Source organism: Cherax quadricarinatus, chromosome 68, assembly GCF_038502225.1.
Source record: "Cherax quadricarinatus isolate ZL_2023a chromosome 68, ASM3850222v1, whole genome shotgun sequence".
NCBI lineage: Eukaryota > Metazoa > Arthropoda > Malacostraca > Decapoda > Parastacidae > Cherax > Cherax quadricarinatus.
In genome coordinates this window covers 1,469,829-1,484,007 of record NC_091359.1, presented here as the reverse complement: position 1 = coordinate 1,484,007, position 14,179 = coordinate 1,469,829, and the positions used below count along the sequence as shown (strand labels likewise).

Sequence of the window (14,179 nt, the reverse complement as noted above, 5' to 3'; positions counted from 1 at the left end):
CATTATTGTAAACAGAAAACAATTAAGCTTAAGTAACAATTAGTCTGAGTATTACAAAGACAGGTCATATGGTTGCATGCATTGCTGTTCATTCAGTAGAATGGAGTATTCTGTTAGGTAATGTAATTAAAAGATAACAGTTTGACTGGGTCTCAGGTTACACATTTATGTGATACAATTATGAGAAATATTTAAGATATACAATTTATAAGATACAATTATTCAGTATTTATTTGGTTGTGGGTGAGTAAGTGATTTTTGAGAAGAGACTTGAATTTATAAACAGATAGTGTTTCTTTTATATTTACAGGTAATGAATTCCAGATTTTAGGGCCTTTTATGTGCATTGAGTTTTTGCATAGCGTGAGACGGACACGAGGAACATCAAAGAGTGATCTGTGCCTTGTGTTATGGTCATGTGTTCTGTTGAGGTTGGTAAGGAGACATTTGAGGGGAGGGTTTATATCAGAGTTAAGTGTTCTATGTATGTAATAGGTGCAGTAATAAGTATGGATGTTTTGTATGGTGAGTAGGTTTAGTTTTGAATATTGGTGGAGTGTGCTGCCTGTAGTGGGAATTTGTTATCATTCTGACCGCAGCCTTTTGTTCGGTAATTAGTAGTCTGAGATGGTTTATTGTTTTTGAGCCCCATGCACAAATTCCATAGGTGAGATAGGGGTAAATAAGAGAGTGATATAGGGCCACGAGGGCTGACTGTGGAACATAGTACCGTATCTTCGATAGTATGCCTACGGTCTTGGAAATTTGTTATATATATGTTTGAAATTTGAGTCTATTATCAAGGTGGATTCCTAAGAATTTTTACTTTGTGAGCTGTAACAATACATAAAATAATAAGTTTATTTAGATGCAGATACACACAAGTTCAATCATCATCATCATACATAGTTTACCATATATGTAAATTACTTAGGGTAACCCCCCAAAAAAATACCTAGGGTAACCCCCCTTCCCCCCAAAAATACTTAGGGTTCCCCCCCCCCAAAAAAAAAAAGACAAACTTATTTCCATTGGGGTCCTTGTTTTATAAATTAATTTTAAGCATTAACAGTAATCACATTAATAGTATACAATAATGACACATTGATAACTCAGTCATCCATATGTTTTACATCTATCTTATTTATCATTAACTCTGGTGGGTTTAGCGCTTAGTTTTGATGATGATGATGATGATAATAATAATAATAATAATAATAATAATTATTATTATTATTTAATAATGTGATTACCTGGAGTATACCTAAAGGGTACCTGGAGTATACCTGGAGAATACCTGGAGGGTACCTGGAGTATACCTAGAGGGAAATAAGCCACTCTGAATAAGTCACTGACTTTTTTGGGTTATCCTAGGTTCTCTACACATATGCTGTTATGTATGATAATCTATTTAACTGTGTGTATACCTGAATAAACTTACTTACCTGGAGAGTAACTGGAATATACCTGGAGTATACCTGGAGGGTACCTGGAGTATACCTGGAGGGTACCTGGAGTATACCTAGAGGGCACCTGGAGTATACCTGGAGGGTACCTAGAGTATACCTGGAGGGTACTTGGAGTATACCTGGAGGGTACCTGGAGTATACCTAGAGGGTACCTGGAGTATACCTAGAGGGTACCTGGAGTATACCTGGAGGGTACTTGGAGTATACCTGGAGGGTACTTGGAGTATACCTGGAGGGTACCTGGAGTATACCTAGAGGGTACCTGGAGTATACCTAGAGGGCACCTGGAGTATACCTTGAGGGGACCTGGAGTATACCTGGAGGGTACCTGGTGTATACCTGGAGGGTACCTGGAGTATACCTGGAGTATACCTGGAGGGTACCTGGTGTATACCTGGAGGGTACCTGGTGTATACCTGGAGGGTACCTGGTGTATACCTGGAGGGTACCTGATGTATACCTGGAGGGTACCTGGTGTATACCTGGAGGGTACCTGGTGTATACCTGGAGGGTACCTGGAGTATACCCTCCAGGTATACTCCAGGTACAATTGCCAGTTAATTATTATTTTACATACGTAATGCCTCTCATGCTAGCGGTTATCTTTTGTGCTTAACAATATTTTATTACATACAAACTACACTTTGTGTACTGCAGAAAAAAAATAAAGTTATATTAACATTTTAATCATAACTAAGCGGTAAACCCATAAGTGTTAGAGAGTATTATAGTGTAACAACTGGTACAACAATTTTCAAGAGGTGTATGATGGTGGTCATAATTGTTTCAGTATCAACACTGTGTCTAGGACACAATAGTTGTGTTACTTGTGTTTCATACTCCTACCTCACACCACACTTCTTGCAGCTTTATCACACCATTCCTGCTAACAAATTTGTTTAATTCTTTCTACTTGTGTTTGATAATACCTTTTCAGTTCCTGGCTGACACCATTCCTGCTTGAAATTTCTATTTGATATTATTCCTGCACCTGTTAGACATCAGAGTTTTTGGCATATTTCCTGCTCCTGAATGACGCCATTTCAGACCCTTTACTAATTTTAGAGCTACATTTGTAATCTGAGTCAAGTCTGATTGTCTCCCATTCCCCAAGTCACTATATGGCCTATACTGGTTTTGATTCATTTCTGTGGAATAAATCTGACCAGTCTTGGTCTTTATTTGACACTATTACTGACCTTTGTTTGCTACTAGATTTATTCTTACACTTTCATACCATTCCTCTTGTCAAGCGGCTGAATTTTTAACACTATTCTTTCTCCTGACTGGCACTATGACTATCACCAAACATTGTCCTGCTAATTTCCACTTTGTTGTTACATTCAAAATCAAGCACTAAACCCACAAGTGTCATACTATACTAGCTTTATTATACACACGTCTTCCAGCCTCATTTCTGACACCATCCCTAACTTTTTTCTCTCTCCTGCCAGCCATCATCGTGGTCATAACGTTACTTCTCTTATTTTCAGTACTGTTTGTTATGGAATCTTGGATACTGCCATCCTTTTTCCTTGATATCAAAGGAAACAAGTCAACTTTGCTGGGTTATCCAAGGTTAAATCAAATTTAAAATAATTTTTATTGCCTGCCACCAGCTTTATTATTAACTCCATCCCAGTTCCAGGTACTTGGCTTAACTCTACCTCCATTTCTGTTATTATCACTATTCCAGACACTTGTACTAGACTATTCCAGACATCTGTACTAAACTATTCCAGACATCATCTGCCTTAACACTGTTCTAAACATCATCTGCTGTAGCTCTCTTCTTACCACTAATTTCATCCTGACACCATCCTACCATCTTCTTGTGTGCCATCATGGGAATGTATCGCATCTTGCAAGGTGTGATGAAGTACAGACACACACAGAGGGAGGTCATGGTGAGGCAGTTTGAGGTTGTGCGAGATGATCCACATGTAAGTACTGTATTGGTTAAGTATATTTTATTGTGTATTTTTTTTTAAGTTGGTATTAGTTCTGTATAAAATTATGTACCCTTAAGGTCAAGACTAAGGTACTTGAATTTCTACTCTGGATATTACCAGGTTGTTGCAGGTACTGTACAAGTAAATACTGTACCTTGCAGTCCAGCATGCACTCCCTAAGAAATGAAAACCCACTATCCATGAAATATATTTTGTATATTGTCCTAGTAGGATAATGAGAACCTTCAAAACTAGGGAGGCCAAGCCCATGATGACACTCTTCAGGTCACTTGTTCTATCTAGGCTGGAATATTGCTGCACACTAACAGCACCTTTCAAGGCAGGTGAAATTGCTGACCTAGAAAATGTACAGAGAACCTTCACGGCGCGCATAACGGAGATAAAACACCTCAATTACTGGGAGCGCTTGAGGTTCCTAAACCTGTATTCCCTGGAATGCAGGCAGGAGAGATACATGATTATATACACCTGGAAAATCCTAGAGGGACTAGTACCGAACTTGCACACGAAAATCACTCACTACGAAAGCAAAAGACTTGGCAGACGATGCACCGTCCCCCCAATGAAAAGCAGGGGTGTCACTAGCACGTTATAAGACCATACAATAAGTGTCAGGGGCCCGAGACTGTTCAACTGCCTCCCAGCATACATAAGGGGGATTACCAACAGACCCCTGGCAGTCTTCAAGCTGGCACTGGACAAGCACCTAAAGTCGGTTCCTGACCAGCCGGGCTGTGGCTCGTACGTTGGTTTGCGTGCAGCCAGCAGCAACAGCCTGGTTGATCAGGCTCTGATCCACCAGGAGGCCTGGTCACAGACCGGGCTGCGGGGGCGTTGACCCCCGGAACTCTCTCCAGGTAAACTCCAGGTAGACAAATTTAAACTTAAATGAAAAAAATCCTAGCTAATAAACAGTTATGATATGGAGTGTTAATGCATTTGTGACATTTTGAAAATGTACAGAAAACTCTCTTCAAATGTGACTATGCATATGGTAGTGTGATTTTGTTGATAGAAAATCTTGATATTATGCACCGTAAAGTGTTAAAGAATCAGCTAAGTTAAAATACTGGTACTACAGTATTTGGTACACAACTAACCCCGTCTTGCTGACCATGCATGCTGCCTAAAGCTACATTCTTGAAGTGTCTTGAGAAATAAATAGGGTGCTGATTATTATTATTATTATTACAATAAAAAAGAAGCACTAAACCATCAAGGGTCTTAAGCACAGCAGGGCAGGGAAGGGTGCAGGGGTATTGGGTAGCAAGAGGGAGAGGGATTATTATTAGGTCATGTAGTGCAGCAGGGCAGGGGATAGTGCAGGGGTAGAGGGTAGCAAGAGGGAGAGGTAGAAAGGGCTGTGAGGAGTGCTAGAGGCATCATCATCAAAGTTTGTGCAGTAAATCAGCTTCAAGCTGGCACTGGACAAGCACCTAAAGTCGGTTCCTGACCAGCCGGGCTGTGGCTCGTACGTTGGTTTGCGTGCAGCCAGCAGCAACAGCCTGGTTGATCAGGCTCTGATCCACCAGGAGGCCTGGTCACAGACCGGGCCGCGGGGGCGTTGACCCCCGGAACTCTCTCCAGGTAGACAAATTTAAACTTAAATGAAAAAAATCCTAGCTAATAAACAGTTATGATATGGAGTGTTAATGCATTTGTGACATTAAAATGTTTGTCGAAACATCAACAAGAGTCTGGGTTAAAGGAGGGTAAATAGGGTGCTGAGGATATCCGAGAAAGAACTCAAAACAGTAGATTATGTATAGTATGTATATTTGCGAGAAACGTTGGGTTTGAGAAATATTGCAGTTTACTTGCCAATAAACCTGAATCTACAATATGCATTGCTCTATACCCTCAACCACAAATACAGGATGTAATCACACTTTCATTTTATTTACTGTATTAGTTCCGGTTAGTAATTAGGGTTTGGTATTACAGTACAAATCCATTAATACCTCAGGCATTGACTGTATGATGATTGCAGCCCAAAGCGGTGTTCTTCACCTGCATGGATAGTCGGATGCTTCCCACAAGATTCACTCAGACAAATGTTGGCGACATGTTTATTGGTAAGTTGCCACCAGTAAGTTTTTTCCATGTCCAATGCAAAGACTTTTTAAAAACTCTCTTGTTGATAATAAGGGTAAGAAATTAACTTTGATCTGCTTTGTGCAAAGCTGTATATAATGATTAGTAAACGGTAACACCTACATTGTGTTAGCACTACCTGCACTATATTGTAAATATTTTTTAGCTGAAAGTTTTTTGGTAATTTTCTGTATATCAGTATAAAGCTTAATTAAAATGTTTGTCTTTGCAAAAGTTGTTTCATACTGGTAAAAAATTAGTTAAGATTCCTGTATTAGTGCATATATTGATTGGGCCACCCTGCCTTGGTGAGACAGCCTTTGAGGTAAATATAAATATTCACAAAAAATGCCATAACTTTTTTTTATAGGAAGGACTTAGGGGTGACAGCCTGGTTGGAAGAGGGATGGCTAATGGCTAAGAGACCTGTCATGAAGAAACATTATTATTATTATTATTTGGGGGGGAGGGGTGATGGAAATCTGAGGAAGCATAAGCCACCCCTTATCCCTTCCTTGGTGCTGCTCCTGAAAAAACAACGAACCTCAGCACTACTGAGTTGAATAGTTTTGTTGAGGTGTTAACCATGCAGCAATGCTTTTCTTACCATGCACAAATTGAGCGTTCCCCATTTTTTAATATTCCTGTATTATACCCTTTTCATGTACTGTAGCTGCTCTTGGCTTATCATACTCCATTGAATTCACTTACCCGAAGGTTTTGATGATCTTTGCTAGTTGCTACCTTCATATTACCATACTTGGCACTTTGCATCATATATCTCTGCAGTAATGAAGCAGCTAAAATGCAAGATGAAAACTTCATATCCTTTAATATTGTACTGTATTTGAAAAAAATTAGTATTTATGAGTATGAAAATAACATTTTAATTTTTTTATATAAACCCTGTAAGCCTTAAGTATCAGTTTGAGCTATACACAGTGCGCAATGCTGGGAACTTGGTGCCTCATGCCAATCTTTGTGGGCATGAGGAGATCACAACAGAACCAGCTGCCCTGGAGCTGGGCTGTGTCATCAATGGTATCAAGCACGTCATTGTCTGTGGCCACTCTGACTGCAAGGTACAAATTCCCTTAATAGTAATTCACAATTTTTAATAGAGCTAGCGTGTTGTTAGGGGTTATATGTTACATACAATACAGTATACTACATCATTACCAGGAATTTCAAATGAACAGAACTATCATCTTTCTACATATCTACAGCCATGTACTCATAGAGTTGTATTAACCAAGTTGTACTATACCAAGTTGTACTGTCATAATTACATCCATTGAGCTGTGTATGCCAGGGTGTAGAGACTGCCCCAGGCCATTTTTTTTCATCAGAGTATGGTAATTGGCTACAGCTTACACTGTACATGTAAAAGTATGGTATTAAAGAGAAATGAGAATAGTAATGGATGTATCAATACATCACAGAGGTGTAATCCATGTTTGTAGTCTAGTGTCACTGGTAGTATAGATGGAAAGAGCTGAAATGTATTTTCTGTTGAATAACCAATGAGTTAAGAATTGGTAGACTGAAGACTTGGAAAACCTGTAAAAGATGCTGCATTAGGGATTGAGTAATTTAGTGAAAGGTAAGCAGATACTGGTATAGGTATTTGTACTGATAAGTAGAATGACAAAGCAGAATGACATGGAGAGCATTTAATCTGTAGGGGAAGGAAGGCGGGGTAGGGGTCGTCCTCGAAAAGGTTGGAAGGAAGGGGTAAGGGAGGTTTTGTGGGCGAGGGGCTTGGACTTCCAACAGGCGTGCATGAGCGTATTCGATAGGAGTGAATGGAGACGAATGGTATTTGGGACCTGACGATCTGTTGGAGTGTGAGCAGGGTAATATTTAGTGAAGGGATTCAGGGAAACCGGTTATTTTTATATAGCAGGCCTTGAGTCCTGGAAATGGGAAGTACAATGCCTGCACTCTAAAGGAGGGGTTTCGGGATATTAGCAGTTTCGAGGGATATGTTGTGTCTCTTTATATGTATATACTTCTAAGCTGTTGTGTTTTGAGCATCTCTGCAAAAACAGTGATTATGTGTGAGTGAGGTGAAAGTGTTGAATGATGATGAAAGTATTTTCTTTTTGGGGATTTTCTTTCTTTTTGGGTCACCCTGCTTCAGTGGGAGATGGCCGACTTGTTAAAAAAAAAAAAAAGTAGTGAGTGAATGTGGGTCATTGTGACCTTTCATGGGGATGTAGGGAGCAAAAGCCTGGCTGATCAGTCATCAAGGAAAATTTAAAACAGGCCAGGCTAGTCATAGAGAAACTCGGGAAAGCAACAAGTAGTATGTGCATTAGCAAACAACACTTGAGATGTAAGCTGATTTGTGTGTATTTCAACTTTATCCACAATACTAGCAAGACAATATATACACAGAACTTTCTTTGGCATTAGAAAGAATTTAGACACTTTTATATATCTGGTTCTTAATATTTTTTGTGTGGAAATGGGTAAATTACCGAAGATATTGAGTGAAAATACAAGTAATAGACACTAAGTTCGCTTACTCTATAATTTATCTTTTACTAGTACAAGTACTATATATTATTTTCTTACAGGCAATGAATATGCTGCATATGATGCGCAACAGTGACCGCACCTTACAAGAAATGCTGAAGCTCTCCCCTTTGAAGGCCTGGCTCATGCGCCATGGACATTCTTCAGCAGGGAAGTTTGCTCAGTTAGAGCTGTCAAATTTCCAGGCTCCTCTTGTATTTCAGGTAAGAGAGACTCAGAGTTATGACCTACTTTATCATATTTTACATGAATTGCTAAACTGGTTGAGACTTTGTAAATGATCAGTTTCTCACCATTGATTTCTGCTGTGGGATTAATGTCAGCATTATGAATTTCACATGAAATGCATACAGTAATTGCTTATCGAGGGAATTCGGAATCACTCAACATTTAGTTTTTCAGTACGGGGATGTAGCAAAAAATATATTTCATGTCAGTTGCCAGTTAAAAAAAAAATATCAACAATGAACTTTTTGAACTTGGCATACACTGAGTTAACAAGTTTAAAAAGAAATTTAGATGATGCTTAGATATCTTGAAGAAAATTTGTAATATAAAGTGTAGTACAAGTAGGAGAAAGCGGCTGCAGATGTACATTAGTTCTAACTATAAAAACACCATTGTGTAAGGTTTAATCTATAAAAAATATAAAATAATCAATAATTATTAATGGATAAATGTCATGTCTTCCATCTTGATTTCATTTTATGCATTATTCATCTTATGTATCACATATGTCATCCATCAACACAGGCATCATTATCTTGTTCATTTTGTTAATGTCATCCATCTTATTCACATCAGGCTGAGACCCCAATGCGACGCTTCATTGCATATATAGACCCTGACAACAAGTTCTCTGAGGAAGACAAACTTTCTCAGGTGAACACACTTCAGCAGCTGCAAAACATCGCCAGTTACAACTTTATGCGAGACGGTTTGACTCGGGGTCGCGTGTACATCCATGCCCTATGGTTTGATATTTATACTGGGGATATTTATTATTTTAGCCGTCAACAGAAAATGTTTGTTGATGTAAATGAAAACAACATGGAGAAACTGGAAGAAGAAGTACTTAAATATTACACATGAAAACTAATTTCTTTTAACCCTTTCAGGGTCCCCAAGCCCTCTCCGAGACTTGTTCCTAGGGTCACCCAAATTTCAAAAAAAAAAAAAAAATTATTTTTTCTTACGAAAAGATAGAGAATCTTTTCCCGATCATAATGACACCAAAAGTATGAAATTTGACGGAAAACTTACGGAATTATGCTCTCATGAAGTTAGCAGTCTCGACGATGTTTACGCATCGGCGATTTTGCCCACTTTGAGCTCTATTTTCGGCCAATTCCAGTGTACTAGTCGACAAAAATCATAACTATTTCGCTAGAACTCCATTTTTTCTATCGAATGAGTACAAGAAACCACCCATCTACCAATTCTAACTGTCCAATAAAGTCGTCAGAATTTAGCAATTTTGCCAATTTCACACAAACTTCAAACGATGCCAATTTCCGAATAGGGTCCAGAATAAACAAGAAAGACATTCCTGGCACTAAAATAACAAGTTCTCTGTTTGTTAGTCACATCCCCAGGCCCCTCTTATATTTCTTTGGCTTTCCACTTTGAATTTTTATTCTTACAAAAAATAGAAGATTCACTGTTATGCAGACTACTGCATTAGTGTAGAAATGGTATAAATAATATCAGCGCACTTGTGAAAGAATATTAGACTCACCACTTGACATGTATTGGGTGCTTGGCATGAAAAATCGAACATTTCTGCTACTTTGAGCTCAATTTCAAGGTACTTTTCATTGTAAAACCAGTCAAAATCATCTCAATTTCTGTAATATGTCTTCCATTTTATAAAATGAGACCAGGAAAACCAGAATACAACCATAAATACCATACGAAAATGCAGTGCAAAGTCGCTGTTTTAATCCAAAAACACAGTCAGTTTTTTTCTCTCATTATGCACTGTGTGCCGCAGGATTTTTTTTATACTGTGCACACTGACCACATAGACCCATTCTTTCATATGTAGGCCTACCAGCTTTCTCTCACTAGATTTGAGGGCGCTAGAATTTAGGCGTACTAGTACGTCAAAAACCCTGGGGCATAAGCCATACTAGTATGGCCGAAACCCTGAAAGGGTTAAATATGGTTTGTAAGCTAGTGTACAGCAGGTAAGTACATATTTTAAATTATTTATGTACACCTTTTCTTTTTTCATACCATATATGAAAAAATGATAGTGATATACAATACAGTAGGTTTATAACTATTATATAGTTCAGTTAGCTTATCATTCCACTGTAAACTACAGCAATTTCTACAATAATAAATAAAGTGTAAGTTACAAACTTGAGCTAGTGGAAAAATTCATCATTGTGTGTAATAAAGTTTTTATCCCTAAACTGGTAATAAGAGACATCCAATCAGTATAGCATACAATATGTAATTATGCTTTGGCTACATAGTCCATATGTGATTGTCTACCCAAGCTGATCAGCACTGTATGACCCTGGTGGTTTAACACTCAGTTTTGATTATAATAATACCCAAACTGATGTTGAAATATTTTACACAAGTATATTTTGGAAGAGAACTACATACAATGAGTGGCATGTGCACTGTTTTTTTTTTTTTAAACACGTTGGCCATTTCCCACCGAGGCAGGGTGACCCAAAAAGAAAGAAAAACCCCAAAAGAAAGAAAAACTCAAAAAGAAAGAAAAAACTTTCATCGTCATTCAACACTTTCACCATCATTCACATATAAGCATCGTCTTTGCAGAGGTGCTCAGATATAACAGTTTAGATGTCACTCCAAACAGGCAATATCCTAAACCCCTCCTTTAAAGTGCAGGCATTGTAATTCCCACCTCCAGGACTCAAGTCCAGCTAACCGGTTTCCCTGAATCCCTTCACAATATATTACCCTGCTCGCACTCCAGCAGCTCAAGTCTGAAAAACCATTAGGCTTTCAGGCAAATAATTTCCTGATGGGGAAAAACATTTTGAGAAGTGTGGTACTGTAACAATTTAATTTCATTGTCAACAATTAATAATGTGCTATACAGTATATATGTGCTGTAACTTAAATCATGTGACAGAATAAATTAAAAATTAAAATGAAAAATTTATTGGTTAACTTGGACAGGAAAAAATAGTAGTCATTGTGCCAAGGTCTTCAGTGATTTGTTTCTTTACTCTTCATTCTCATTTTATTATTTTTTTATGAAAATATCCACACTTACGTTGGTTTGCGTGCGGCTAGCAGTAACAGCCCAATTGAACAGACTTTGATCCACCATGAGGCCTGGTCACAGACTGGACCGCGGAGATGTTGATCCCCAAAATTCTCTCCAGGTATACAGGATTCATCTTTTACGTATTTTCCTACTAATCTTAACTTATTGATCTTGTGATTAAAAATATTTAATTTGAGTTCCCCTATCATAAAAGAATTAGTGACTGGCATAGTTGAGTTATCTTCCAGTGTTAAGCATGTCTCTCAGCTCAAGACTTCCCGCTTTGAATAACGTAATACAGTGGACCCCCGCCTTACGATATTATTTCATTCCAGAAGTGTGTTCAGGTGCCATTACTGAACGAATTTGTTCCCATAAGGAATATTGTGAATTAGATTAGTCCATTTCAGACCCCCAAACATACACGTACAAACGCACTTACATAAATACACTTACATAATTGGTCACATTGGGAGCTGATCGTAAAGCGGGGGTCCACTGTATTCAGTTCTCCACAGGGAAGTGGAACAGAATTCTTCGTAAGCTATGCGTGTCGTAAGAGGCGACTAAACTGCTGGGAGCAAGGGGCTAGTAACCTCCTTCTCCTGTATACATTACTAAATTTAAAAAGAGAAACTTTAGTTTTTCTTTTTGGGCCAACCTGCTTCAGTGGTATACAGCCGGTTTGTTGAAAGAAGAAGAACCATTCATAGATTAGAGGTAAACTGTGTGTTGTGATATACTATGTGTATATAGTAAAATGTACAGTAGGTCTTTACCTCAGATAGACTCTTCTTTTTTTTCACAGCTATTGTATTACTGGACTACCATACCAACCCATCGTGATATTAGTCTTCTCTTATCCTAAAATTCACTTAAGGATAAGTAGTTTCTTTACATCAAGATATGTATAAATTAGACATAAGTACTAAATTTGCTGAACAAATATATCCTAAAAGTTTCCAAAACCTGAACACTTGTCTAATTTATACTAAGGTGACCCCTCAAAAAATAAACATTTATAATGTCTCATTTTCTAGCGATTTTTCCAGAAGTGCGAAGGTATCAAATCAGATATCAACCTGCGAGTGAATTTTTTATTAATTGCTTCATTTTTTTACATGATTTTATAGGAAATTAAAATTACTGTACATTTATTTAAAATAAATGTTTCAACCTATTTGTGTATTTTTTTAAGATTCGGTTGCACTTCTGTATACTGTTATTAACTTTTTCTGAGGTGGTGAGTAATCCAGACACTTGGTTTACTACAGATGTCAACATGTTGGTAAAATAGATCAGACTCGATACTTGAGCACTTTAATTCTTTTTTTTTTTAACACATCAGCTGTTTCCCACCAAGGCAGGGCGACCCAAAAAGAAAGAAAAAACTTTCATCATCATTCAACATTTTCACCATCACTCATACATAATCGCTGTCTTTGCAGAGGTGCTCAGATATGACAGTTTAGACATCCCTCCAAACTGCCAATATCCTAAACCCCCTCCTTTAAAGTGCAGGCATTGTACTTCCCATTTCCAGGACTTGAGTCTGGCTAACCGGTTAGTCAAGCACCTTAATACAATCATTAATTACCAACAACTCTGCATGTACTTAACTCAAGAATTACAGCCATCCAATTCAGCCCAGTAAGCTCACACCAGTCCACTTCGCTCCACCCACTTCCACATTGTAAGACATCAACTACTTACCAGAATGAAAGGTAGTACAGGTTGACCATCACTAATCCAGCATCATTGGGACCTGTAGTGTGCTGGATTAGAGTGGTTAGGTTAGAATACGTACACTTAATTAACCTATCAATAGAGACTTTCTGCTACATCTTCCTCATTTTCATCACTGCTTTCTCCTCCACTGGCTTGCTGCTGTGGATTTACAACCATCTGCACAATTTCTGAGTCAGTATAATGATGAAATTTGAAATTATGCTAGCCAAAATTAGTGCCGGATTACTGATGGAACCAGATAACTGATTGCCGGATTAGTGATGGCCGACCTGTAATTTACTTTTTACTACTGAAATAGAAAAAAATTGCTTGGAAATTTGGTGTCTGGAATATAGCCCTATTTTCCCATGTGGTCTTCACGTCACATAACTCTAAATTTACTTATATAACACACATTTTCAGGAACATACCTCCCATATTATATGAGGATTCACCATATGAATTTGGCAAAATTTCCAGTGAAGTACAGTACTGTATGTTAATGTGTGTTCTTATACTTTTTAACTGTTCAGTAGTTGATATACCGTATCTGAGCACAAGTGAGCTGCTATTGTGAATACAACATCCCCCGATTTTTCACTCACCAGCTGCTGTTGTAGTGATTACGTCAGTCTATAATTATTCACTGACCACAGTTGTGGAGGACTTGTCATAATTATTTGCTATAAATAATTTCAAAGTGGAGAAGAACCCTTCCTCCATAAGCTATGCGTGTTGTCAGAAGCTAGGTGACTAAAATGCCAGGATCAAGGGGCTAGTAACTTCTTCAACAACAGCCAGATTGATCAAGTGGTCACCAGGAAAGTCTGGCCTTGAGCTTGTCTATGAGATTTCTTAGAATTAGTCACAGATGGTCTTGCTAAATGAGGTAGAACATGTGAAGCAAGGTATATGGATGAATCTCTAAATTAACTAGATTTGTAGTATTATTTTGTTCAAAATATGCTCAATGACTTTCCATGATCAAATCTCTCTCGTTTTTGGCTCCCCTTAAGAAAGTCATATTAACCTGATTAGAGCGCCTGAAACAAAATTTATTATAATGACAATTTTGTATACCATTTGGGAATTCCAGATTCACAATCTCTAGGCATGTA

General features: G+C 38.0%; 1 protein-coding gene across 3 annotated transcripts; it reads left to right on the top strand.

The window, feature by feature from the left end:
- Positions 1-2,174: 2,174 nt before the first annotated feature.
- On the top strand, positions 2,175-14,150 carry CAHbeta (carbonic anhydrase beta). Of its 3 annotated transcripts, XM_053789833.2 has the most exons (6): positions 2,175-3,412; positions 5,433-5,517; positions 6,479-6,618; positions 8,119-8,280; positions 8,882-8,959; positions 12,142-14,150. In XM_053789833.2, the coding sequence occupies exons 1-6, from the start codon at positions 3,314-3,316 to the stop codon at positions 12,199-12,201; spliced, it is 624 nt and encodes a 207-aa protein (XP_053645808.2). In that variant the 5' UTR covers positions 2,175-3,313; the 3' UTR covers positions 12,202-14,150. The 3 variants fall into 3 exon arrangements, with proteins under 3 accessions (XP_053645808.2, XP_053645807.1, XP_053645806.1); XM_053789832.2 differs by lacking the exon at positions 12,142-14,150 and having other exon boundaries at positions 5,409-5,517; positions 8,882-9,296; XM_053789831.2 differs by lacking the exon at positions 12,142-14,150 and having other exon boundaries at positions 2,181-3,412; positions 8,882-9,296.
- The last annotated feature ends 29 nt before the right edge of the window (positions 14,151-14,179 follow it).